This window comes from Piliocolobus tephrosceles, chromosome 21 (assembly GCF_002776525.5).
Source record: "Piliocolobus tephrosceles isolate RC106 chromosome 21, ASM277652v3, whole genome shotgun sequence".
NCBI classification, from domain to species: domain Eukaryota; kingdom Metazoa; phylum Chordata; class Mammalia; order Primates; family Cercopithecidae; genus Piliocolobus; species Piliocolobus tephrosceles.
Window position 1 is genome coordinate 2,347,826 of NC_045454.1, and position 27,029 is coordinate 2,374,854.

The 27,029-nt window shown below is 43.9% G+C and overlaps 1 protein-coding gene across 1 annotated transcript in view; it reads left to right on the forward strand.

The window, feature by feature from the left end:
• Positions 1–27,029, forward strand: part of NLRP4 (NLR family pyrin domain containing 4) — a 44,658-nt gene that overhangs the window by 1,854 nt on the left and 15,775 nt on the right. The window contains exons 2-5 of the mRNA XM_023184431.2: positions 11,178–11,522; positions 16,949–18,524; positions 20,783–20,944; positions 21,389–21,556. Of these exons, the coding sequence (XP_023040199.2) occupies positions 11,243–11,522; positions 16,949–18,524; positions 20,783–20,944; positions 21,389–21,556 (2,186 nt within the window). The 5' untranslated portion in view covers positions 11,178–11,242. The remainder of the gene's footprint in view (positions 1–11,177; positions 11,523–16,948; positions 18,525–20,782; positions 20,945–21,388; positions 21,557–27,029) is intronic.

Genomic DNA, 27,029 nt, shown 5'->3' on the forward strand with positions numbered 1-27,029 from the left:
CCAAAAAAAAAAAAAAAAAAGGGAAAATGGCCACAAAGCTGGGCGCAGTGGCTCACGCCTGTAATCCCAACACTTTGGGAGGCTGAGGCGGGTGGATCACCTGAGGTTGGAGGTTCAAAACCAGCCTGACCAACATGGTGAAATACAAAAAATTAGCCGAGTGTGGTGGCACAACCCTGTAATCTCAGCTACTCGGGAGGCTGAGGCAGGAGGATTGCTTGAACCTGGGAGGTGGAGGTTGCAGTGAGCCAAGATTGCGCCATTGCACCCCAGCCTGGGCAACAAGAGTGACACTCTGTCTTAGAGAAAATGGCCACACGAAGATAGAGACAAGCAGAATGGTATGTGACCGTCAGAATGGAATTACATAGCTGCAAACCAAAGAATGACACAGATTGCCAGCAAACCACAGAAGCTGTAAGAGGCAAGGAAGGGCTCCCCTGAGTTTCAGAGAGAGCACTGCCCTGCCAACACTTTGATTTTGGACATCTAGGCTTCAGAACCACGAGGCAGCAGGTTTCTGTTTGAAGTTACCTAGTTTGTGGTTACGTTGTCAGGCCAGCCCAAGGAAACTAGTACACTATTAAAAAAAAATTGATGTGATTTTACCCTTAGAGAACAGCTTCGAGAATATATCCTTTACTTAGGATCACCAAATGTTAAAGAGACCTTATTTAGTGTCTCTCTACACTTAGGTATTTTTCCCGATCTGTTCAAGATGTGTACACATCGTACAAATTTACACCTAGTACTTTACCCTAAATGCGTCACGGTTTATGTTCTAAAAGTAAAAATAAAAGTAAGCTCTTTTGATAACCACACTATATAAAAAACAGGAAATTAATAGTACATTATCTAATGTACAGACCTTACACTTAATGGACTTTTAAAAATTTTTGCATTTGTTTTCACAAGTGGACGTAACATGCAAATTCTTACACTAAGCCTATTGTTTTCTGTTTTGTTTTAAGTTCTGGGATACATGTGCTGAATGTGCCGGTTTGTGACATAGGGATACATGTGGCATGGTGGTTTGCTGCACCTATCAACTGGTCATCTAGGTTTTAAGCCCTGCATGCATTAGGTAGTTGTCCTAATGCTCTCCCTCCCCTTTACTGCCCCGGTGTGTGATGTTCGCCTGCCTGTGTCCGTTTGTGTTCTCACTGTTCAACTCGCACTTACGTGTGAGAACATGTGGTGTTTGGTTTTCTGTTCCTGTGTTAGTTTGCTGAGGATGATGTAAACTTGTTTTCATTATCCAACCTGTGCCTCAGTTTGAGACTGTGCGTTCTCTCTCATGTTCCCACACATACACATGCTCATGCTCTCACATACCCACACCATGCTCTCTCTCTCTCATAGATTCTGGAAAAAAATAATTTTTATTTAAATTTTGAAATAATTTGCTGATGAAGACATTTGAGCCTGAAGTCTTCTCTGGGGAAAGGATTTCACATGGTTTTTGTTGTTGTTGTTGTTGTTTTTGAAATGGAGTCTCACTCTGTCGCCCAGGCCTGAGTGCAGTGGCTGGATCTCAGCTCACTGCAAGCTCCGCCTCCTGGGTTTACACCATTCTCCTGCCTCAGCCTCCCAAGTAGCTGGGACTACAGGCACCTGCCACCTCGAAGCTTTCACAACTTCACACACAAAAAATAGATGAAAGTTGTCATTTTCTAAGAATTTATATATTTGAAGAAAATTATCAGTTCTATTGGCATAAAAATGGTAATAGTCTCTATTTTTGATATCTGTAGGATACACAGTGGTGTCTCCTCTTCTGTTCCTGGTATTTGTCACTCATGTCTTCTTATTCATCAGACTTGTTGGGGACTTACCCAGTTTGTATTGTCAAAGAATCTACTTTTGACTGAGTCTTGTATTTTAATTTTTATTTCATTGATTTTTTTTCTACTTTGTTTTGCTGTGTTTTGCTTTTTAGCTCAATGTATAATTAGCTTATGAATTTACAACCTTCCTTATACCTTTGAAGTAGCACATTTTTCTGGGTCCTGATTTAGCTGCATTTCGCTCACTTTATATGTAGCATTAAATATTCAGTTCAAAACCTTATATTCGATATTTTCTCTTTATTCATAGGTTACTTAGAAGTATGTTTCTTAATTTTGGAATGTCCTTCTTTTCATTATCAATTTCTGACATAAACTGTGATCCAGAATATTCTGTGCAACTTATTTGAAATATGTTGAAGCTTGCCCTGAGGATCAGCATATGGCTGACATTGGTAGATGATTCATCTATCTTAATGTATTTTTTCCATTTATTGGATGAAAAGGTCTATGTCCACAAGGTAAAATTTATCCATTGTCTTTAAACCTTTTCTTTTTAACTTGTTTATTTAATTACTAGAACAAATTTATAAAATATCCTATGATTAGGGACTTGTCTAATTCTTCTTATGGTGCTGACCGTTGAGGGGTGTGTGTGTGTATAGACATACATATACACATATATACATATATACATACATATATACATACACACATATATACGTATACACATATACATATACACACACATATACATACATATATACATACATATAAGCGTGTGTGTGTGTGTGTATATTTATTTATTTTGAGATGGAGTCTTGCTCTGTTCTGGGCTGGAGTGCAGTGGTGCGATCTCGGCTCACTGCAGCCTCTGCCTCCCAGGTTCACACCATTCTCCTGCCTCAGCCTCCCGAGTAGCTGGGGTTACAGGTACCTGCCACCACGCCTGGCTAATTTATTTTTTATTTTTAATTTTTTTTGGTATTTTTTGTAGAGACGAGGTTTCACTGTGTTAGCCAGGCTGGTCTAGATCTCCTGACTTCAATGATCCACCCACATTGGCCTCCCAAAGTGCTGGGATTATAGGCGTGAGCCACCATGCCCCGCTGACCATTGGTGTATTTTAAGGCCATGTTATTGTTGCATGTATGGTTATGATTGTTCTCTCTTCCTGGTAATTTGAGCCCTGTGGTTATGCAGCATCTAGATTTATCACTAATGTTTTGGCTTGGGGTCTGCTCTTCTCACATTAATATTGTTACAGCAGATTTTTTTTTTAAAACCTGGAATAATTTAATATCTTTTGCCTCTAATTCAAGTCACGCAATAAATGGAATGGATAGAGTCTGGTGAGTAAGTTTGGTTATAATACCTTATGCATGCATGACATGCTATTTTGTTCAGATTTCCCATTTAAAAAATTTTTAAATTGACACATAATTGTATGTATTTATGGGGTATGGTGTGATATTTTGACACATGTATCCATTGTATAATGATCAATTTTGACGTATGTATCTATTGTATAATGATTATCTGTTTCTTGAGACAGTTAACGTTTCTTTGTGGTGATACTCAAAATCTTCTAGCTATCTTGAAATATCCGCCACACTGTTATTTGCTTTAGTTACCCTCATGTGTAAGAGAATGCTAGGACCTGCTCTTTCTAACCCTCAGTGTGCCTGTTGACTAGTCGCTCCTGGCTTCCCCCTACTCTCCCATCCCTTCCCCAGCCTCTAGTAACCGCTATTCTACTCTCTACTTCTATAAGTTCTTTTTAGATGCCCCACATAAATGAGATCATATGGTAATTTTCTTTCTGTGCCTGCCTTATTTTACCTCATGTCCTCCACATTCATCCAGGTTGCCACAAATGGCAAGATTTCATTATTTTTTATGGCTAGTATTCCATTGAGTCTATATATCACATTTTCTTTATGCATTCATTTATTGACGGGCACTTAGGCTGCTTTTATATCTTGGTTATTAGTAATAGTGCAGCAGCCCAGGCGCGGTGGCTCATGCCTGTAATCCCAGCACTTTGGGAGGCCGAGGTGGGTGGATCACCAGGTCAGGAGATCGAGACCATCCTGGCTAACATGGTGAAACCCCGTCTCTACTAAAAATACACACACACACACACACACACACACACACAAAATAGCCGGGCGTGGTGGCGGGCGTCTGTAGTCCCAGCTACTTGGGAGGCTGAGGCAGGAGAATGGCGTGAACCCGGGAGGTGGAGCTTGCAGTGAGCCGAGATCGAGCCACTGCACTCCAGCCTGGGTGACAGAGCGAGACTCCATCTCAAAAAAAAAAAAAAAAAAATGTGCTGCAATAGACATGGGAGTACAGATATCTCTTTGACATCTGAATTTCCCTTTTTAAAGATATATATACCCAGCAGTGGAATTACTGGGTTATATGGTAGTTCTTAATTTTTTGAGAAATTTCCATACCGTTTTCCATAGTGGTTCTGCTAATTTACATTCCTACCAGTGGAATGTAAGAATTGCCTTTTCTCTGCATCCTTGCCAACATTTGTTATTACTTTTTTTTAGTAGTAGCCGTTCTAACTGGGGTGAGTTACGCCAGATTTTTTTAGGTTCAAATTTGCATGTTGTTTAGTCTTTCAACTTTTGTTTTTTTGTTCTTAGTTACCTCTTTAAAGAGTAATTATTTGGTTTTTGTGTTTACTCTCACCAGCTTTGCCTCTGTATCATTGAGGCAATTATTTTGTGTAATTACTAATAAGAGTTTAAATTGACCATCCCTTTTTTATTTACCCTATATGTTCTAGGTTCTTATTTCTGTCTTTGTTATTTTTTGGATTAGTTTGACATTTTTCCTCTTTATCTACTTTGGCAGGCAAACTTTTTTATGGTTATATCAGAATTCTATCAGTGGGTGTATCAGAATTTCATATCAAAGTTTTACTTCTGTCATCTTCCCGGAGAAGAACATTAGATCTCTTGATGTCCTTTTTCTCTTTTTCTTAAATTTTATTTACATGCCAGCTGTGATAAATTTTAATTATATTTTCTGTCTCACAAGACTGACTATAAAACAACTTTTCTTCTAATTCACTGTGGCATCTCTTAATTTTCACCTGGAATAATTTTCCTTTTCTCCAGTGGTCAATTTTCAGAATTTCCTAGAGTGTAAGTCCTCTGTTGGAAAATTTGTCATTTATCTGCAAATACCTATTTTTACTTACTTTATTTTTGAGACGGAGTCTCACTCTGTTGCCCAGGCTGGAGTGCAGTGGTGTGATCTCGGCTCACTGCAACCTCTGCCTCCCGGGTTCAAGTGATTCTCCTACCTCAGCCTCCTGAGTAGCTGGAACTACAGGCACCCGCCACCATGCCTGGCTAATTTTTTAGATTTTTAGTAGAGATGAGGTTTCACTGTGTTAGCCAGGATGGTCTCAATCTCCTGACCCTCGTGATCCACCCGCCTCGGCCTCCCAAAGTGCTGGGATTACAGGTGTGAGCCACTGCGCCTGGTCTTATTTCTTAAAGATTGTTTTATTCTGGTTAGACTTGAGTTGGCAGCTGTTTGTTTTGGGCACCTTCCATGGTGTGCTGCTTTAGTTTCTTCTTTCTGTAGTATCTGATAGGTCAGCTGTCAACATAATGGCACAACCTTTTGAACAAATTATTGCCCTCCCCTTGCCTTAATCTCACTCTGGAATGCTTTCAAAATTTTCCCTTTTGTCTAATTTCTTTATGTTCTAATGTCATTAAGTTTCCCTGTAATGTGTCTAGGTGTGGGTTTGTTATTGATACTCTTGGACTTTATTGGGCTTCTTAATTAGTAGATTGATTTTTTTTTAATTGGTTAATAGAAACATCCAGGTCAGGCACAGTAGCTCATGCCTGTAATCCCAGCACTTTGGGAGGCAGAGGCGGGTGGATCACCTGAGGTCAGATGTTCGAGACCAGCCTGGCCAGCATGGTGAAACCCCATCTCTACTAAAAATACAAAAAAATTAGCCAGGCATGGTGGCGGGCACCTGTGATTCCAGCTACTCAGGAGGCTGAGGCAGGAGAATCACTTGGACCTGGGAGGTGGAGGTTGCAGTGAGCTAAGATTGTGCCACTGCATTCCAGCCTGGGCAACAAGAGTGAAACTGTCTCAAATGAAAAAAAAGTTATAAAAAGAAGCATCCTAGTAGCAATCTTACATTAGGTTGGTGCAAAAGTAATTGCAATTTTTGCATTATTTTTCATGCCAAAAACCACAGTTGCTTTTGCGTCAACCTAATAAAACATACTACATCTGGTCCACAGTCTCTTTTCTCCTTTTGGGGAGCCTGTAACAAGTGTTAGCCCTTTTCATCCTCAGTCTCTTGTCGTCTTTTATGATTTTAGTCTTTTTTCTCTAATTCTCATTGGATGACTTCTCTTTACTTGTCTTCTAGACCACTAATTATCTCTGTCAAATCTGATACTAACACATTGTATTAGTTTCCTGGGACTGCCATAACAGTGTACCACAAAACAGACAGCTTATGCAACAGAAACTTACCGTCTCACAGTTCTGAAGGCTAGTAAGTCCAAAATCAAGGTGTTGGCAGGTGTAATTCCTTCTGAAGACTGTGAAGGAGAATCAGTTTCATTCCTCTCTATTAACTTCCACTTGCTTTAGGTGTGCTTTGGTTAGTAAGTAGCATTTTCCCTGTGGCATGATATCCTCTTCCCTCTATTCATATGTCTCCAGATTTTCCCTTTTTTTATTTTTTGAGATGGAGTCTCACTTTATTGCCCAGACTGGAGTGCAGTGGTATGATCTCGGCTCACCGCAGGCTCCACCTCCCGGGTTCAAGTGATTCTCCTGCTTCAGCCTCCCAAGTAACTGGGATTAGAGGTGCATACCACCCCTTGGCTAATTTTTGTATTTGTAGTAGAGACAGGATTTCACCATGTTGGCCAGGCTGGTCTTGAATTCCCGGCCTCAGGTGATTCGCCCACCTCTGCCTCCCAAAGTGCTGGGGTTACAGGTGTGAGCCACTGCACCCGGCCAGATTATCCCCTTTCAATGAGGTCACCAATCATATTGGACTGGGGGCCCACCCTGCTTTAGTATGACCTCGTCTTACATGTTCCAGGATAGCTAATTACATCTACAAGGATGCTATTTCCAAACAAGCCCAGAGTTCAGTCGCACTTGACCTCCAGTGTGGCTCATTGTATCTACAAGGATGCTATTTTCAAAAACTTGATACTTCAGCATGTAACTTTTGCAACCCCTTGCAAAAAAACATCCACACATTGGATGCAGAAAATATTCCCTGGGGATTTTTGTGGTGGTAGTGGTGGTAGAGGAGTGTGTGTGTGTGTGCACATGTGTGTGTGTTTGGGGGACTATTGAAAGTGCAATCTGTAGCAAATCTGAATGCAGTCTTTCCCTTCACTTTCAGAGGATCTCTTCCCAGAGCAGGAGGGATTAATATTTCAGCCTGTGGCAAGAGGCTAAACTCTGATCTTGACACTGTCTCCACATCAAGAGAAGTCCAGCTCTAGTTGCCTGCTTCTCCAAGACGGTTTCAGAGCGAAGCACCAGCAATGTTCTTGCCCAACGTCATTCTTTAAGTCAGTGGTTTTCAAACTTGGGCATGTGTCAGAATCAATTGAAGGTGTAACAAATGGCTCTGCCCTACCCTCAGCATTTAGTATGTCTAGGGAAGGAACTGGGGATTTCCAAAGCAAGTTGCCAGTTGGTGCTGATGTTGCTTGGAGAAGCATTGCCTTAGGCCTTGCTCAGTGGTGGCCTCAGGACTCAGATACATGTTTCTGTAATTAAGATTTTACTAAAAGTAGGCTTTAAAAAACTATTGGCAAAAGCACCCAGAGGAGAAGCCATGAAGGTCACCATTCCGTCATCGTATTCTCATTCTGAATACTGCTTAATAATTTTCCCTAATTTTTGTTTGGATTTTTTTGTTTCTTTGAGGCAGTCTCGTTCTATCGTCCAGACTGGAGTGCAGTGGCGTGATCTCAGCTCACTGCAACCCCCACCTTTCAGGTTCAAGCGATTCTTGTGCCTCAGCCTCCCAAGTAGCTGGGACTACAGGTGCCCGGCTACTTTTCTCTAAGTTTTGGATCTTAGATGCTATTAAATTGTTTTTTAAAGATTTTCTCCAAATTACCTAGTTTATTCAGGGCAACATGCTGCCTAATGGCCACCCATGAATAAAACAGTTTTATTTTTATTTTCCACTGTATCACTTAAGCCTTTTATTGACTTTACTACTGATCTCTAATTTCATTGCCTTTAAGACAAAAATGACCTCACTACTGTTGGCTTTTTCCTTTTGAATTATGATTTGCTTTACAGCTCAGAGCATAATTGATTATCATGAATGTTCCATGTATGCTTGAAAAGAATGTGCTCTTGTTTGTATAAATATCCATAAGATAATGTGTTGATTTTTTTTTTTTTTTTTTTTTGAGACAGAGTGCAGTGGCGTGATCTCAGCTTACTGCAAGCTCCGCCTCCAAGGTTCACGCCATTCTTCTGCCTCAGCCTCCTGAGTAGCTGGGACTGCAGGCTCCCGCCACCACATCCGGCTAATTTTTTGTGTTTTTTGTAGAGATGGGGTTTCACCGTGTTAGCCAGGATGGTCTTGATCTCCTGACCTCATGATCTGCCCACCTCGGCCTCCTAAAGTGCTGGGATTACAGATGTGAGCCTCCGCACCTGGTCCAGTGTGTTGATTTTTTATATATCTAATATCAGTAACTATTTGTCCTATGTTTTTAGTATCTTTTTAAAATTTTAGAGTTGTTTTAGACACAGAAAAGTTTGCAAAAATAGTGCAGAGAGTTCCCATAAATCCTGTGCCACGTTTCTCTTGTAATCACTTTCATTACCATGGTACATTTGTCATAACTAATAAACTAGTATTAATAGATTATTAACTAAAGATTATTTCTTCAGATTTCTCCCCTTTTTACCTAATATCTATTTTTTTTTTTTTTTTTTTTTTTTTTTAAAGTCTTGCTCTGTTACCCAGGCTGAAGTGCAATGGTGCGATCTCAGCTCACTGCAACCTCTGCCTTCCGGGTTCAAATGATTCTCCTGCCTCAGCCTCGCAAGTAGCTGGAATTACAGGCGCCCACCACCATGCCCAGCAAATTTTTATATTTTTAGTAGAGACAGGGTTTTACCATGTTGGTCAGGCTGGTCTCGAACTCCTGACCTCGTGATCCACCTGCCTCAGCCTCCCAAAGTGCTGGGATTACAGGTATGAGCCACCACATTCAGCCCCTAATATCCTTTTTATGTGCCTGGACCTCATCTAGGATCCCCCATTAGGTTTCGTTGCTGTGTCTCCGTTGAGTTCTCTAAACTAGGACCACTCTCAGGATTTACTTGTTTTCAGTGATCTTGAAAGTTTTGAGAAGCACTGGTCAGGTATTTGTGGGACATCCTTCATATTGGGTCTGTGTCATGTTTCTTATTGCGAGACTGGGGCTTTGGGGAGGAAGACCATGGAGGAAAGGTGCCCTTCTCATCATATCATATGCTATCACTACCACTTCCTACCCATGTTGGTCTTGATCTCCTAGCTCAGGTGTCTGGTTGGTTTCTCCACTCTGAAGTTACTCCCTACACCCTTTTTTATGCTATGCTATGCTATGCTATGCTATGCTATGCTATGCTATGCTATGCTATTTATTGAGACAGAGTCTCACTCTGTTGCCAGGCTGGAGTGCAGTGGTGTGATCTCAGCTCACTGCAACGTCTGCTTCCTAGGTTCAAGTGATTCCCCTGCCTCAGCCTTCCGAGTAGCTGGGACTACAGGTGCACACCACCACACCCGGCTAATTTTTTGTATTTTAGTAGAGATGGGGTTTCGCCATGTTGGCCGAGATGGTCTTGATCTCCTGACCTCGAGATCCACCTGCCTCAGCCTCCCAAAGTGCTAGGATTACAGGAGTGAGTCACCGTGCCTGGCTATACTATATTGTTTAAAAAGTCTCTATGTACAACCCACGTGATATGGTTTGGCTGTGTCCCCACCCAAATCTCATCTTGAATTGTAGCTCCCATAATTCCCACGTGCCTTGGGAGGGACCAAGTGGGAGATCACTGAATCATGGTGGTTTCCCCATACCATTCTCATAGTAGTGAATATGTCTCATGAGACCTGATGGTTTTACAAGGGGAAACCCCTGTCGTTTGGTCCTCTCTCTTGTCTGCCGCCATGTAAGATGTGCCTTTTGCCTTCCGCCATGATTGTGAGGCCTCCCCAGCCACATGGAACTGTGGGTCCATTAAACTACTTTTTTCTTTATAAATTACCCAGTCTTGGGTTATGTCTTTATCAGCAGCATGAGAACAGACGAATACACCACACTTGAGAGGTGGGGAGTTATACTGCATCTCCTTAAAGGGGAAGAATCCATCCAGCTAAGCTACTTGGAATTCTTCTTGCTCAAGTTGTTACAGTTTTAGCTATTGGAGGCTCTTTCAGCCTGTGCTGGGTGTCTTTTGTTAGGAAGCAGTCATCTTAGAAACCAAGATCTGATCTGGACACTGGGTGTATCGATTGCCACTAGGGTATCTGTCGTACTTCCAGGCCTCTGCATGAGTGTGACCATAACAAAGTACCGTAGATAAGACTATACTTCCAGGGATCATTTCTCTAGTTCAATACAAAATACTGCAGACTGGATGGATTACCAACAGAAATTTACTTCCTCTAGTTCTGGAGGCTGGAAGTTCAAATCAAGGTCCAGCAGAGTCTGCTCCTGATGGAGACTCTTTCTGGATTGTACATGGCTGCCTTCTGTGTCCCCACGTAATAGAGTCAGAGGAAGAGATGGGGAGAAAGAGAGCTAGGGAGGGAGTTCCAGTTGTTCCAGCACCATTTATGGAAGAGACGATCCTCCTTCCCTCCTTCGTTGCGCCTTTGTCAAAATCAATTGGCTACATTTGTAGGGCATGCCTTCTCTATTGGTTACTGAGAAAAATGTAATTTCTATATTTACAATGTAATTTCTATATTAAAATGTAAAAATGTAATTTCCCTATTTACAGTGTAATTTCTATATTTAAAAGTAAAAAATGTAATTCCCGTAGCTACAGTGTAATTCCCGTAGTTACAGTGTGATTTCTAAAAATGTGAAGTCTATATTTGCCTGGATATTGAGGCTGTCAGGTGACTATAAGATGCTCGTATCTTCTAGATTATTGTATCTGATTCCCCCATCTATTATTGAGACTTTGCATGACCATTTCAATGAAAAGGTGAAATGAACCTAATAACGTTCTGCCTTCATCACCATGCCCCCAATACTAGCAAGATACTATATAAGAAAACGGTAATCTTGATCCATTTATTTTTAATAATTTGACACTATCCTGAATTTTCCACAGGTTTTATTTATTTATTGTTCCTGGTCACTGTCCCTTTGAGGATTGGTATCGCTGCTCCGGACAAGATGGCAGCCTCTTTCTTCTCTGATTTTGGTCTTATGTGGTATCTAGAGGAGCTCAAAAAGGAGGAGTTCAGGAAATTTAAGGAATATCTCAAGCAAATGACTTTGCATCTTGAACTCAAGCAGATTCCCTGGACTGAGGTCAAAAAAGCATCCCGGGAAGAACTTGCCAACCTCTTGATCAAGCACTATGAAGAACAACAAGCTTGGAACATAACCTTAAGAATCTTTCAAAAGATGGATAGAAAGGATCTCTGCGTGAAGGTCATGAGGGAGAGAAGAGGTGAGGGAGTCTGGGAAGGGGGCAAGGCTTCTTATAATGACTGTGTCCTAATTTTGGTAAGTGGTCTCTGCCTGTCTACAACAGGACCAGAATGTGCTATGGGAAAATATTAGTCGGTTTTTCTTTTTTTTTTTTTTGTTTTGTTTTTGTAGATGGAGTCTCACTTTGTTGCTCAGACTGGAGTGCAGTGCAGTGCAGTGGTGCGATCTTGGCTCACTGCAACTGCAACCTCCACCTCCCAGGTTCAACCGATTCTCCTGCCTCAGCCTCCTGAGTGGCTGGGATTATAGGCACCTGCCACCATGCCTGGCTAATTTTTGTATTTTTAGTAGAGATGGGGTTTCACCATGTTAGCCAGGCTGCTCTTGAACTCCCGACCTCAGGTGATACACCCACCTTGGCCTCCCAAAGTGCTGAGATTACAGGCGTGATCCACCACATCCAGCCTGAAAATACTGTCCTTATAGGCAGGAAATGGTCTCTTAGACCTGGTGGTTATATGTGGGTAAAATGTTGGTGGCTATTATGTCCTAACCTGTATTGTACCTTTATCTGGGTCACCAGTGATTTTTTACCCTAAGCTGAGAACTTGCAGCCAAGCCAGAAACTCTCTGAGGTGAAGTTGTAGATAGGAACTATGCACTTGACTTATTTGCAAGAGCAACCAATGCCTGCGGCAGAGGATACAGTGAACTGAGGCTGACTGTTGTAATCGTGGGTTTAGCCAAAGTTCACATCAGAGAAGCTGTGATCTATAAGCAGTGTGGCTTTTAGAGTCACATTTATATTTATCCTGGCATAAGGTGTTAACCGTGACTTTGCAGATTTGCGATATCAATGGCAGGAGATAGCTCTTTCGACTTGACTGCTGAATTGTTTCTCTTTGTCGTTGTTCAGTGTTTTACTGTGATGTGCCTGGATGTGGTTTTGTTTTCATCCCGACTGGGATTCTTTAATATTCTTGCAACTGAGATTCAGTAACTTTCTTCAGTTCTCAATTTCGGCCATTGTCTGTGTATTCCATTCTTCCATTTCTTCTTCTGGGACTCCAGTTACACCTGCTGGACTTTCTTGTTTGTTCGAGATACAGGGTCTGGCTCTGTCACCCAGGGTGGAGTGCAGTGGCGTCATCACGACTCCCAGCAACCTCAACTTCCTGGGCTCCAATGATCTCCCACTTCAGCCTCCCAAGTAGCTGGGATTACAGGCATGTGCCACCATTCTTGGCTAATTGCACACCTGGCTAACTTGTATAAAAATTTTTGTAGAGATGAACTCTCACTATATTGCCCAGGCTGGTCTCAAACTCCTGGGCTGAAGTGATGCTCCTGTCTTGGCCTCCCAAAGTGCTGGGATTACAGGCATGATCCACCACACTGGCCTAGACTCTTTATTATTATTATTTTTTATACAGAGTATCACTCTGTTGCCCAGGCTGGTGTGAAGTGGTGTGATCTTGGCTCACTGCAACTTCCGCCTCCCAGGTTCAAGCGATTCTCCTGCCTCAGCCTCCTGAGTAGCTGGGATTACAGACACCCACCTCCACGCCCAGCTAATTTTTTGTGTTTTAGTAGAGACAGGGTTTCCCCATGTTGGCCAGGCTGGTCTCAAACTGACCTCAGGTGATCTGCCCACCTCAGCCTCCCAAAGTATTGGGATTACAGGCATGAGCCACCGTGCCTGGCCTTGATTTCTTTTTTTTGTTCATTTGTTTTTTTTTTTCGAGATGGAGTCTCGCTCTGTCGCCCAGGCTGGAGTGCAGTGGCTGGATCTCAGCTCACTACAAGCTCTGCCTCCCAGGTTTACGCCATTCTCCTGCCTCAGCCTCCCGAGTAGCTGGGGCTACAGGTGCCTGCCACCTTGCCCGGCTAGTTTTTTGTATTTTTTTTTAGTAGAGACGGGGTTTCACCGTGTTAGCCAGGATGGTCTCGATCTCCTGACCTCGTGATCCGCCCGTCTCGGCCTCCCAAAATGCTGGGATTACAGGCTTGAGCCACCGCACCCAGCCTGATTTCTTAAATTTAGTTCACGTGTTTTATTTATGCAGTTTGCCTTTTCACATACTTCCGTTTTTTTCTCAATATTTATTCCATCTTCTATTTTATTGAGCATTTTAAATTACTTTAAAATCTGCCTGAAGATTTTAACATTTACAGGTCTCTTTCTACTGTTCCTTTTTCTCTTTATCTGGTCATACAGTCTCCCAGTATATATGGTAATTTTGAGTGCCAGATTTTGACTATGAGACACTGAAAAGATTGAGGATCTGTAATATCTCATTCCAGTGAAATTGGAATTGGTTCTGGTAGTAGTTGGGGGGAAAGTTCCTTAATAGTGAGGATTAAAATAATTGGTTTGAAATAAGATAATTTGAGAGTTTTCATTTTTGGTGATGCTAGCCTTTCTTGCACATTTTCTTGATTTGGAACATTACTTGGAAAAAACTCTTCCCAGTCCAATTTTTTTTTTTTTTCCTTTGAGATGGAGTTTCACTCTTTCACCCAGCCTGGAGTAAAGTAGCGTGATCTTGGCTCACTGCAACCTCATTGAACCCCCAGGTTCAAGTGATTCTCCTGCCTCAGCCTCCGGAGTAGCTGGGATTATAGGCACCGCCTGCCACCACGCCCAGCTAGTTTTTATATTTTTAGTAGAGACGGGATTTTGCCATGTTGGCCAGGCTGGTCTTGAACTGCTGACCTCAGGTGATCCGCCCGCCTTGGCCTCCCAAAGTGCTAGGATTACAGGTGTGAACCACCGTGCCCGGCCCCCCAGTCCAAATTTTTAAGCACTTTCCCCCATGTTTCCTGGAGTGTTTTGGTGTCACATGCTGCAGTCTCAGCTACACTGGAATCGGAGGCAGGAGGATCACTTTAGCCCAGGAGGATGAGGCTGCAGTGAGCTGTGATCCTCCTGCCTTGGCCTCCCAAAGTGCTGGGATTACAGGCATGAGCCACCGTACTGGCCTAGACTCTTTTTTTTTCATCACTATTATTTTATACAGAGTCTCACACCACTGCACTCCAGCCTGGGTAACACAGCGAGACCCTGTCTCAAAAAAGTAATTTATATAAAGAAGAACGTTCTTTGCACTTGGAACTATTTTAGAATATTGCTAAAATAAAACGTAAGCAGGTCTGAAGATAGATCTTCCACTGGGTACTTACGCCTCTCTCTCTTCACAGTTGGTTTGAGGTTGTACCCACTTAATTCCCCTTAATGAGCAGTGAACATGTCACCGAAATCTCCAGAGTGGCTGAGAGGACCAGGAAAGCAGGAAGCCACTGGGGAATGGGGCAGAGAACTTACTGAGCTTAAGATGCTAATGGGATCCTACCAATGTCAGACGGCATTTTTACCAGTTAGGAACTTCAGGGGACTGAAAGATTGGGAGAATCCCTTGTTCTCCCCAATAACTTAAGGTAGGGTTACCTACAGTCACACCCAGCAGTCTGTGGGCATTGGATTATATCTTTCACCTGCATCCAATCAAATCCGTAACCATTATATGCAGGGGCATAGGGAGAATTTCTCCCCTACAACTGCCCCCACATCTCCAGTCCCTCAGCAACCACTCACCTGCAGAATATAAACATCATACTAGTGATTTAAGGAACAGATAACTGTAAGGGAGTTTTCAGCCTGGCTAAAGGATCCGGCTCTAGGCTGGTGCTCCAGAGATGACTCTAAGAACTGTAGCACCAGGGAGCTGCTGCCTCTCCTGCAGCGAGGAAAGAGGGAGATGGGAAAGCCCACTGTTAGAACTGTGACTTTAGAAATACACCACAACAGCTGTGATTCAGAAATTGGGAAGCTCACCAGTGCAGCAGCTGCCTAAAATCAATGACCACAGGAACTGGTTTTTGTTTTTGAGACAGTCGTGCTCTATTGCCAGGGCTGGAGTACAGTGGTGTAATCTCTTCTCACTGCAACCTCCACCTCCCGGGTTCAAGTGATTCTCCTGCCCTGGCCTCTCAAGTAGCTGGGATTTATAGGCCTGCACCACCACACCTGGCTAATTTTTGTATTTTTAGTAGAGATGGGGTTTCACCGTGTAGGCCAGGCTGGTCTCGATCTCCTGACCTCAAGTGATCCACCTGCCTCAACCTCCCAAAGTGCTGGGACTACAGGTGTGAGTCACTGCCCAGCCAACTACAGCAATTGGAGACAAGGCTTCTGTTACAGAAGAGCCAGTGTCTGTGTGTTCACGGAAGCTGGCAGCAAAACAGGCAGAAGATAGACTTCACTCCCGTTCTCCTTCACGAGAGTGAGGGCAAATCGCAGAACTTAATCTGTACCTTGATCTTAGCTACAAGGGGTTGTGGGATGTATAGGGCTTGGTCATATTGTTGCTGATTTTTTTTTTTTTTTTTTTTTGAGACGGAGCCTTGCTCTGTCACTCAGGCTAGAATACAGCGGTGCCATCTCAGCTCACTGCAACCTCCGCCTCCCGGGTTCAAGTGATTCTCCTGCCTCAGCCTCCCAAGTAGCTGGGATTACAGGCGCCCGCCACCATGCCCGGCTAACTTTTGTATTTTTAGTAGAGACGGGTTTTCACCATGTTAGCCAGGATGGTCTCCATCTCTTGACTTCATGATCTGCCCACCTCAGCCTTCCAAAGTGCTGGGATTACAAGTGTGAACCACCGCACCCAGCCTGTTGTTGGATTTTTTGCTTGGTTTTTCTTTTGAGGATTCTGCCATCAAAAGAAAGCTGACTGGCATAAAGTTGGAACGGATGCGAGGTGCCATTCTATCCTATCTACTGCACCTTGTCTCTCTTCTAGAGGCAACTGCCTAGGTCAGGTCCTTCTTAGGTAGACTTTCAGATCTAGTCCCTATATGTGAAACCTATATCTGTATCTAAATCCCTTATTGACACAAATGAGTAAATGCAATAGACACTGTCCTGTTATTTATCCACGTGAAGAGATTATTCCATACTTTTAATATCTGTATAATAGTTTGTATAATATCTGTATAATAGTTTGTAGTTTCATAGTTACTTTCCCGTTATTTTGCTATCATAGTAGCAATGAATACCTGTGAAAGTAGAAGTTGTCAAACGTTACATGGTAGCAGTGAATACATGTGTGTGTGTGCGTGTGTACTGAAAGAAGTTGTCAACCTTTTTGTGTAGAGGACTACACAGTTTTCCATTTTAGCCTTTGTGGGTCGTACAGTCTCTCACAGCTATTCAGCTCTGCTATTCAATCACGAAGGCACCTGTAGACAATACACCCGTGAATGGCGTAGTGAGTTCTCATGAAACTTTATAAGAGCAGACTGACCAGGTTTGGCCTGGGGGCCACAGTGTGTAGCCCCTGGAAAGATACATCCTTAGAAGAAAAAAGTTTTCAGGGGCAAAGAATATATACAGGAATGCTTAACTCTGTGGTTTTTTTTCTCCTCTTGCCCTCACTGACTCAGGATACACACAAACCTATCAAGCTCATGCAAAGCAGAAATTCAGCCGCTTATGGTCCAGCAAGTCTGTCACTGAGATTCACCTGTATTTCCGGGAGGAAGTCAAGCAAGAAGAATGTGAACATCTGGACCACCTTTTTGCTCCCACGGAAACTGGGAAACAGCCGCGTACGGTGGTCATTCAGGGACCGCAAGGGATTGGGAAAACGACGCTCCTGATGAAGCTGCTGATGGCCTGGTCAGACAACAAGATCTTTCGGGACAGGTTCCTGTACACTTTCTATTTCTGCTGCAGAGAACTGAGGGAGTTGCCGGCAACCAGCTTGGCTGACCTGATTTCCAGAGAGTGGCCCGACCCCGCTGCCCCTATAACAGAGATCGTGTCTCAGCCGGAGAGACTCTTGTTTGTCATCGACAGCTTCGAAGAGCTGCAGGGCGGCTTGAACGAACCCGACTCGGCTCTGTGCCACGACGTGATGGAGAAACGGCCGGTGCAGGTGCTTCTGAGCAGTTTGCTGAGGAGGAAGATGCTCCCGGAGGCCTCCCTGCTCGTGGCCGTCCAACCCGTGTGCCCAAAGGCACTCCGGGATCGGGTGGCGATCTCAGAAATCTACGAGCCTCGGGGATTCAACGAGAGTGATCGGTTAGTGTATTTTTGCTGTTTCTTTAAAGACCCGAAAAGAGCCCTGGAAGCCTTCAATCTTGTAAGAGAAAGTGAACAACTGTTTTCCATATGCCAAATCCCGCTCCTCTGCTGGATCCTGTGTACTTCTCTGAAGCAAGAGATGCAGAAAGGAAAAGACCTGACCGTGACCTGCCAGAGCACTACCTCTGTGTACTCCTCATTCATCTTTAACGTGTTCACACCCGAGGGTGCCGAGGGTCCGACTCCGCAAAGCCAGCGCCAGCTGAAGGCCCTGTGCTCCCTGGCTGCAGAGGGCATGTGGACGGACACGTTTGAGTTTCGTGAAGACGACCTCCGGAGAAACGGGGTTGTTGACGCTGACATCCCTGCACTGCTGGGCACCAAGGTTCTTCTGAAGTACGGGGAGCGTGAGAGCTCCTACGTGTTCCTCCACGCGTGTGTCCAGGAGTTCTGTGCTGCCTTGTTCTATTTGCTCAAGAGCCACCTTGATCATCCTCACCCGGCCGTGAGATGTGTACAGGAATTGCTAGTTGCCCATTTTGAAAAAACAAGGAGAGCACACTGGATTTTTCTGGGGTGTTTTCTAACTGGCCTTTTAAATAAACAGGAACAACGGAAACTGGATGCGTTTTTTGGCTTCCAACTGTCCCAAGAGATAAAGCAGCAACTTCACCAGTGTCTGAAGAGCTTAGGGGAGCATGGCGATCCTCAGGGACAGGTGGATGCCTTGGCGATATTTTACTGTCTCTTCGAGATGCAGGATCCTGCCTTTGTAAAGCAGGCAGTGAACCTCCTCCACAAAGCTGACTTTCATATCATTGACAACGCAGACCTGGTGGTTTCTGCCTACTGCTTAAAATACTGCTCCAGTTTGAGGAAACTCTCTTTTTCCGTTCAAAATGTCTTTCAGAAAGAGGATGAACACAGCTCTGCGTGAGTCCGTCCTATGACTTGTTATCTCTTTTCAGAATCTGTCTGTATTTCTGAGTGGGTTTTGCTGATGGAGTGTTTAATATAGGATCATGGTTAGAAACTCCCTTTTTCTATCACAAAACCTCAGCTCACATCCTGGCCCAACCCTTTAGGAGCTCTGTGACTTTGTGAGCCTTGCCCTTCTGGGGCTGCAGTGGCCCCGTTGCAGACATGGGAATAATAACACATGTGAGGAGTGAATATGAGGACCTGTGTGAAGTGTTTCGCACTTTCTCAAGTATTAGCTGATCAGTGCTATAATTGATATTATTTCCATAGCACCACACGCATGTGTCTTGACCTCTTAGCTGCAAATTACCTTTGAAAACTTACTGTAAAAAAAAAAATAATAATAATACAGCCCGGGTGTGGTGGCTCATGCCTGTAACCCTGCCACTGGGGGAGGCCGAGGCAGGTGGATCACTTAAGGTCAGGAGTTCAAGACCAGCCTGACCAACACAGTGACACTTCATCTCTACTAAAAATACAAAAATTAGCCAGGTGTGATAGTGCACACCTGTAATCCCAGCTACTTGGGAGGCTGAGGCAGGAGAATCACTTGAGCCTGGGAGGTAGAGGTTGCAGTGAGCTGAGATGGCACCACTGCCCTCCAGGCTGGGTGACAGTGAGACTCCCATCTCCAAAAAAACCAAAACAAAACAAAACAACAACAAACAAAACTACATAAACAATACTAATTTTTTTTTTTTTTTTTTTGAGACTGAGTCTTGCTCTGTCCCCCAGGCTAGAGTGCGGTGGCAAGATCTCGGCTCACTGCAAACTCCGCCTCCCGGGTTCACACCATTCTCCTGCCTCAGTCTCCCGAGTAGCTGGGACTACAGGTGCCCGCCACCTCGCCCGGCTAGTTTTTTGTATTTTTAGTAGAGACAGGGTTTCACCGTGTTAGCCAGGATGGTCTCGATCTCCTGACCTCGTGATCCGCCCGCCTCGGCCTCCCAAAGTGCTGGGATTACAAGTGTGAGCCACCACGCCTGGCCAAATCATACAAATTTTAACTTATGGCTCACGCTTATAATCCCGACACTTCGGGAAGCTGAGCAGGAGGATGCTTGAAGCCAGGGGGGCTAAGACCAGCCTGGGAAAAATAGTAGGACCCCACTTCTACAAATTTTGTTTTTAAACTAGCCAGGTGTGATGGGATGTGCCTATAGCACAGCTACTTGAGGGAGGCTGAAGTAGGAGGATTGCTTGCTTGAGCCCTGGAGTTAGAGACTGCAGTGAGCCATGATCGTGCCACTGTGTATCCCAGCCTAGGCAACAGAGCAAGACCCCATCTCAAAACCCAAAAGAATCACGTGTGGTGGATCCTATTATCCTGTTACAGGTGAGGAAACTGGAGGTCAAGTGAGCTGCCAGGATCTCATAGTTAGGATGTGGAGAGTTTTAGGGCTGAGCCTAGGCTGAAGATGTCAACTTAATGGCTGGGCTGTGCTGCATCATCTTTTATTATAAACCAGCCTGGCCAACATGGCGAAACCCTGTCTCTACTAAAAATACTAAAATTAGCCGGGCATGGTAGCGGGTTCCCATAATCCCAGTACTTCAGGAGGCTGAGACAGGCAGATCACTTGAGGTTAGGAGTTTGAGACCAGCCTGGCCAACATGGAGAAACCCTGCCTCTACTAAAACTACAACAATTAGCCAGGCATGGTAGCACACACTTGTCATCCCAGCTGCTCAGGAGGCTGAAGCAGGAGAATCGCTTGAACCTGGGAGGTGGAGGGTGCAGTGAACCGATTGCACCATTGCACTCCAGCCTGGGCAACAAGAGTGAAACTCCATCTCAAAACAAAACAAAACACAACCTGTTTTGGATATAAGATAGGGTTTCTCAGCCTTGGCACTGGTGATGTTTTGGGGGCTGGCTCTCCTGTTACAGTGGGGGGCTCTCCTGTGCATTGTAAGATGTTTAGAAACACCCCTGGTCTCTACTCACTAGACGCCAGAAGCACTCCTCCCTCAACCTATAACACCCAAAAAGGCCTCTGGACATCCCCAAATGTCCCCTGGGGGGAAACGTCACCCCAGGTTGAGAACCACTAACATCAGGTGAGCTTACTTGAAGGATCTCCTTCTGACTGAAGGAGGCTCTGCCTCAGACGTCTTCTGTTTGAGAAGACAGCGTAGTGCGTGTGCGTGTTATGAGTGGCTCGTGTTGACCGCCTGCCCGTGGAAAGCTCGTCCTTTCTTGACCGCAGGTCGGATTACAGCCTCGTCTGTTGGCATCACATCTGCTCCGTGCTCACTACCAGCGGGCACCTCACAGAGCTCCAGGTACAGGACAGCACCCTCAGCGAGTCGACCTTTGTGACCTGGTGTAACCAGCTGAGGCATCCCAGCTGTCGCCTTCAGAGGCTAGGGTAAGTGGAGAATCGACCTTGACTCGAGTGTGTCACGGAGATGACATATTCATCTCACCTCTAGCTTTTAGTCGAGGCTAACTGCACAAGCAGAGAATTAACACCCAGAGCAGTTTCTCTACCTCAGCACTTCTGGACATCTCACTGTAGCTCATTCTTCATCATAGGGCTGTTCGGTGCACTGTAGGGTATTAAGATGCATCCCTGGTCTCCACCCTCTGAATGCTAATAGCTTCCCCTTGTCCAAATAACCGAAATAGTGTCCAGACACTGCCAGCTGTCCCTCGGGGGGCCAAAATCTCTCAAGCTGAGAACCACTGAGCTGTGTCACTGGGCTGTGAAATCAGAGAATGAGTTCATTACGGATGATAAGTGACAAACAGAGGTGTGCAGGCTGTGCTCCTGTTAGATGCAACTCATCCAAAATTTTCTTTGTTTTTGCAGAATAAATAATGTTTCCTTTTCTGGTCCGAGTGGTCAGCTCTTTGAGGTGCTTTTTTATCAGCCGGACTTGAAATACCTGAGCTTCACCCTCACGAAACTCTCCCGTGATGACGTCAGGTCCCTCTGTGATGCCTTGAACTACCCATCGGGCAACGTAAAAGAGCTAGCGTAAGTCTCCGTTTACTGAGACCACTGATGCGATTTCAAAGAAGACTATGCATTTCTTTTTGCGGGGAGAAGCTGCATAGTTTTCACACATCCACCTTTTCCTTCTAGGATTTGTGTGCAAACGTAGTTTCCTGAGAACTTGAATAGGGAGTTAAAGTTTCTCAGTTGATGCAGTCCTTTTGGAAAACTGTGTGTTTGTCTTCAGCCTTCATGGATTCTGGCAGATGGTATAACCCAGTAATTCCACCTGGAGGTGGACAGAGGGACTGTCTCAGTTTGCTGAAAGACAGGCACTAAAGCATTCCCAGCAGGCGTTCATAATCTCTGAGAAGTAGAAATACCACTGACAGTAAGTTGGATGAGAAACCCGTGGTTACATGCTCCTGTTCCGTGAGAATGAATACTCCCGGCCACATGCAAAAACTGGGATGAATCTCAGACATTGTTGATGGCAATGAGCCAGACTCAGGGGTACATCCTATGGCTTTGTGCCTGTGAAGTTCAAAGATGGGCAAGGCTCTGGCTTTATTCCTGTAACGTCCAAAGATGGGCACGGCTCTGGTGTTGGAGGTTCGGGCAGTGTATTGCTCCGTTCTCATGCTGCCATAAAGACATACCTGAGACTGGGTAATTTATAAAGAAAAGAAGTGTAGGCCAGGTGCGGTGGCTCAAGCCTGTAATCCTAGCACTTTGGGAGGCCGAGACGGGTGGATCACGAGGTCAGGAGATCGAGACCATCCTGGTCTACACGGTGAAATCCCGTCTCTACTAAAAATACAAAAAAAAAAAAAAAAAAAAAATAGCCAGGCTAGATGGCGGGCGCCTGTAGTCCCAGCTACTCGGGAGGCTGAGGCAGGAGAATGGCGTGAACCCGGGAGGTGGAGCTTGTAGTGAGCCGAGATCGCGCCACTCACTCCAGCCTGGGCCACAGAGCGAGACTCCGTCTCAAAAAAAAAAAAAGAAAGAAAAAAAAAAAGAAAAGAAGTGTAATTGGCTCATGGTTCTGCAGGATGTACAGGTTTCTGCTTCTGGGCAGGCCTCAGGAAACTTGCAGTCATGGCAGAAGGCAAAGGGAAAGTAGGCATGTCTTACGTGGGCGAGCAGGAAGAAGAGAGAAAATGGGGAGGCGCAACACACTTCCAAACAACCAGCTTGCGCGAGGTCTCTCACAGGAACAGCACTAGGGGATGGTGCTAAACCGCTAGAAACCACCCCCATGATTCCACCACCTCCCCAGACCCCTCCTCCAACACCGGGATTACAGTTGTACGTGAGAGTTGGGTGGAAACACAGCCGAACCATATCTGACAGCAGTTACCTTTGTTAAGATGGTGATGGAAAGGGATACAGGAGATGATGAACCCGCTCTGTTTCTCAAGTACCTTAAATTGACGACAGTCCGTTGGCTGGCAGTTAACCATTGTGTGTACTTTGCAGTATGTATGTTTTAATTCAAGCATTTTTTTTTTTTTTGCAATTAAATAAGGGTTTCCTCTGAATACTTACCCTCTACTTATCTTCGTTGGTACTCACACATTCAAATACTTCCCTATACTAGTCTTTGTCAGCCATTTTTCTGAGCTTGCATCAACCAAACACAAAAAGACCCAAACCCCTTTTTTTAAAATAACAGCTTTATTGTGATATCCACATACCCCAAAACATACTTTTAAAGTATGTACTCCATATGCTTTATACTTTAAAATGTGCTTTTAAAGTATAATTGTACACTTTATAGAGTTTAGTGATCTTCATATATATTCGTGAGGATGTACAACCATCATGACTGTCCAATTTTTAGAATGTTTTCATTATCTCAGAAAGAAACCCCATACCCGTTAGCATTCATTCCTCATGCCCTTATCTCTCTGGTCCCTGGGAATTACTAATAAACTTTCAGTCCTATTGGATTTTCCTATCCGAGGCATCTCATATAAGTTGAATCACGTGGGGTCTTTGCGAATGGCTTACTTTCACTTAGCAGAATGTTTTCAAGGTTTATCCCAATTGTACCATGCATCAGTACTCCATTCCTTTTCTTGGCTAAATAGTATTCCACTGTATAGATATTCCCCATTTTGTTCTTCTAGTCATCCAGTGATGAACACTTGGGTTGTTACCACCCTTTAGCGATTCTGAATAGAGCTCTATGAACACTCATGTTTGAACACCTGCTTTCACTTCTTTTGGGCTTGTAACCAGGAGTAGAATCGCTAGGTTATATAGTAATTCCATATTTAACTTTTAGAGGAACCACCAAGTTATATTTTCCTCAGTGACTGCACAATTCTATATTCCCACCAGCAGTGTCTGAGAGTTCTATTTTCTCCACATCTTTGCTTATTTTTTACTTATTGACTTACTTTTTTATTATATTTATTTTTTTTATTATACTCATCCTAGTGGGTGTGAAGGAGCATCTCATTGTGGTTTTGATTTGCTTTTCCTGGATGACTAATGATGTTGAGCATCTTTTCCTGTGCGTTTTGATTATTTCTATATCTTCTTTGGAGAAATGTATTTTGAAGTCCTTCACACATTTTTAAAAACTTTAATCTTACATTCAGGGGTACAGGTACAGGTTTATTACATAAGTAAATTGCATGTCATGGAGGTTTGGTATACAAATTTTTTGTCACCCGTTAATAAGCGTAGTACCAGATAGGTAGTTTTTTTCTTCCTCACCTTCTTCCCACCCTCTGCTGTCAAGCAGGCCCTGGTGTCTGTTGTTTTCTTCTTCATGTCTATATGTAGTCGGTGTTTAGCTTCTGCTTATAAGTGAGAACATGTGATATTTGGATTTCTGTTCCTGCATTAGTTTGCTAAGGATAATGGCCTCCAGCTCCATCCATGTTGCTACAAAGGATTTTCTCTTATTCTTTTTTATGGCTGCATAGTATTCCGTAGTGTGTATGTACCACATTTTCTTTATCTAGCCCACTGTTGATGGGTATTTAGGTGAATAGTGCTGTGATGAGCATACAGGTGCATATGTCTTTATAACAGAATGATTTATATTCCTTTGGGTATATACCCAATAATGGGATTGCTGGCTCGATGGTAGCTGTATTTGAAGTTCTTTCAGAAATCGCCAAACTGCTTTCCATCATGGCTGAACTAATTTACATTCCTACAAAAATGTGTAAGTGTACACTTTTCTCTGCAACCTCACCAGCATAAATTATTTCTTGACTTTTTAATAATAGCCATTCTGACTTGTGTGAGATGGTATCTCCTTATGGCTTTGATTTGCACTTTTCTAATGATTAATGAGCATTTTTCATATGGTCATTGGCAATACCTTTGCACATTTTTAATTGGGTTCTTTATATTTTCTGATTACAAGTTATATATGAGACATGCTTTGTGAGTATTTTCTGCCATTCTGTGAGTTATCTTCACTTTCTTAATGGTGTCCTTTTGAAGCACAAAAGCTTCTAATCTGAGATACACTTTATTTTTTTATTTTGTCTCTTGTGCTTTTGGTGTCATTGCTACAAAACCATTGCCTAACCGAAGTTCATTAAGATTAACTTCTTTTTCTTTTTCTTTTCCCCCCAAATTTGAGATGAGTCTGACTCTATTGCCCAGGCTGGAGTGCTGTGGTGCAGTCTCAGTTGACTGCAACCTTCACCTCCTGGGTTCAAGTGATTCTTCTACCTCAGCCTCCCAAGTAGCTGGGATTACAGGTGTGCACCACCACACCCGACTAATTTTTGTATCTTTTTTTTTTAAGTAGAGATGGGGTTTCACTATGTTGGCCAGGCTGGTCTCAAACCCCTGACCTTAGGTGATATGACTGTCTTGGCCTTCCAGAGTGATAGGATTACAGGTGTGAGCCACTGTGCCTGGCCCTTTGTTTTCTTTTAAACGTTTTGTTTTGCCTCGTATATTGAAATCTGTATGATCCATTTTGAGTAAATTTTTGTGAATAGTGCAAAGTAGGCCACATTGTATTTTTTCACTCCTTGAAAATAATAATGGGTTGGTGCAAAGGTAATTGCAGTTTCGGCCATTAATGGCAAATTACTTTTGTGCCAACATATACACACACACACACACGTGTATATATGTGTGTATATGTATATACATATATATGTGTGTGTATATATACATATATGTATATACACATATATATGTGTGTATGTATATAGAGAGAGAGAGTTGTTGTTGTTGTTTGTTTTGTTTTTTAGAGGGAGTCTCGCTCTGTCACCCAGGCTGAAGTGCAGCATTGTGCTCTCTGCTCACTGCAACCTCAGCCTCCCGGTTCAAGTGATTCTCCTGCCTCAGCTTCCTGAGTAGCTGGGACTACAGGCGCCTGCCACCACGCCTGTCTGATTTTCATATTTTTAGTAGAGACAGGGTTTCACCATGTTGGCCAGGATGGTCTCGATCTCTTGACCTCGTGATCTGCCCTCCTCGGCCTCCCAAAGTGCTGGGATTACAGGCTTGAGCCACCGCGCCCGGCCGCACCAACCTATATCTTAAAGCTAGAAACAACGTTAAAAGCATGCATGGCCACAGAGCCCTCCTGCAGAGGCGTGAGGAGCCGTGGACTCGGTGACTTGCCAATTCCACGTTTATTTCTTGACAACTCCCATGATGGCTGTCATCTTTATTCTGTTGTCTCTGAGTTTAGTTTATTTTTTGTGGCAGCCAGAGGTAAGGAGTGTGGTTGAGGTAATAGAAAAACCACAACTACTGGCAACACAAATCAACTCAAACCACCAAAAAAGGAGTCATCTGGGACTCAGGTTCAAGGCTTCTTCCATGTTCTTTGAGGAGATATTACTCGAGCAGAGACCTGAATGATGAGGATGCGTCTAACCACAGGCCAGAAAAAGAGCATTCCCCTTGGGGTGCACACATGCAAAATAGCCCAAGTTCAGCAAAGGAGCTGCTAAAGATGAGTTTGGGGAGGATCAAACATGAATAATACCTTAGAGAATGAAACTGGTGTTGTCAAGCAACTGAAGAGAACCAGGGTGACTGGGACACAGGGGCTTGGGAATGGGTAGGACCCTCGTGGATCATGTTGTATATTTTGGGATTTTCTCCAAGTGCAGTGAGATAAGTTACTGGGGGAGGCTAAGCCAAGCATGCATATAACTGAGATGGTGCATCTCAGGTTGGCCATCTCTGTACCCCAGAGACCGTGAGCCAAGCACACGTATAACTGAGATGGTGCGTCTCAGGTTGGCCATCTCTGTACCCCAGAGACTGTAAGCCAAGCGTGTGTATAATTGAGACGGTGTGTCTCAAGTTGGCTGTCTCTGTACCCCAGAGACCGTAAGCCAAGCATGCATGTAACAGACAGTGGGTCTCAGGTTGGCCGTCTCTGTACTCCACAGACTATAAGCCAAGCATGTGTATAACTGAGACAGTATGTCTCAAGTTGGCTGTCTCTGTACCCCAGAGACCGTAAGCCAACCATGTGTATAACTGAGACTGTGCGTCTCAAGTTGGCTGTCTC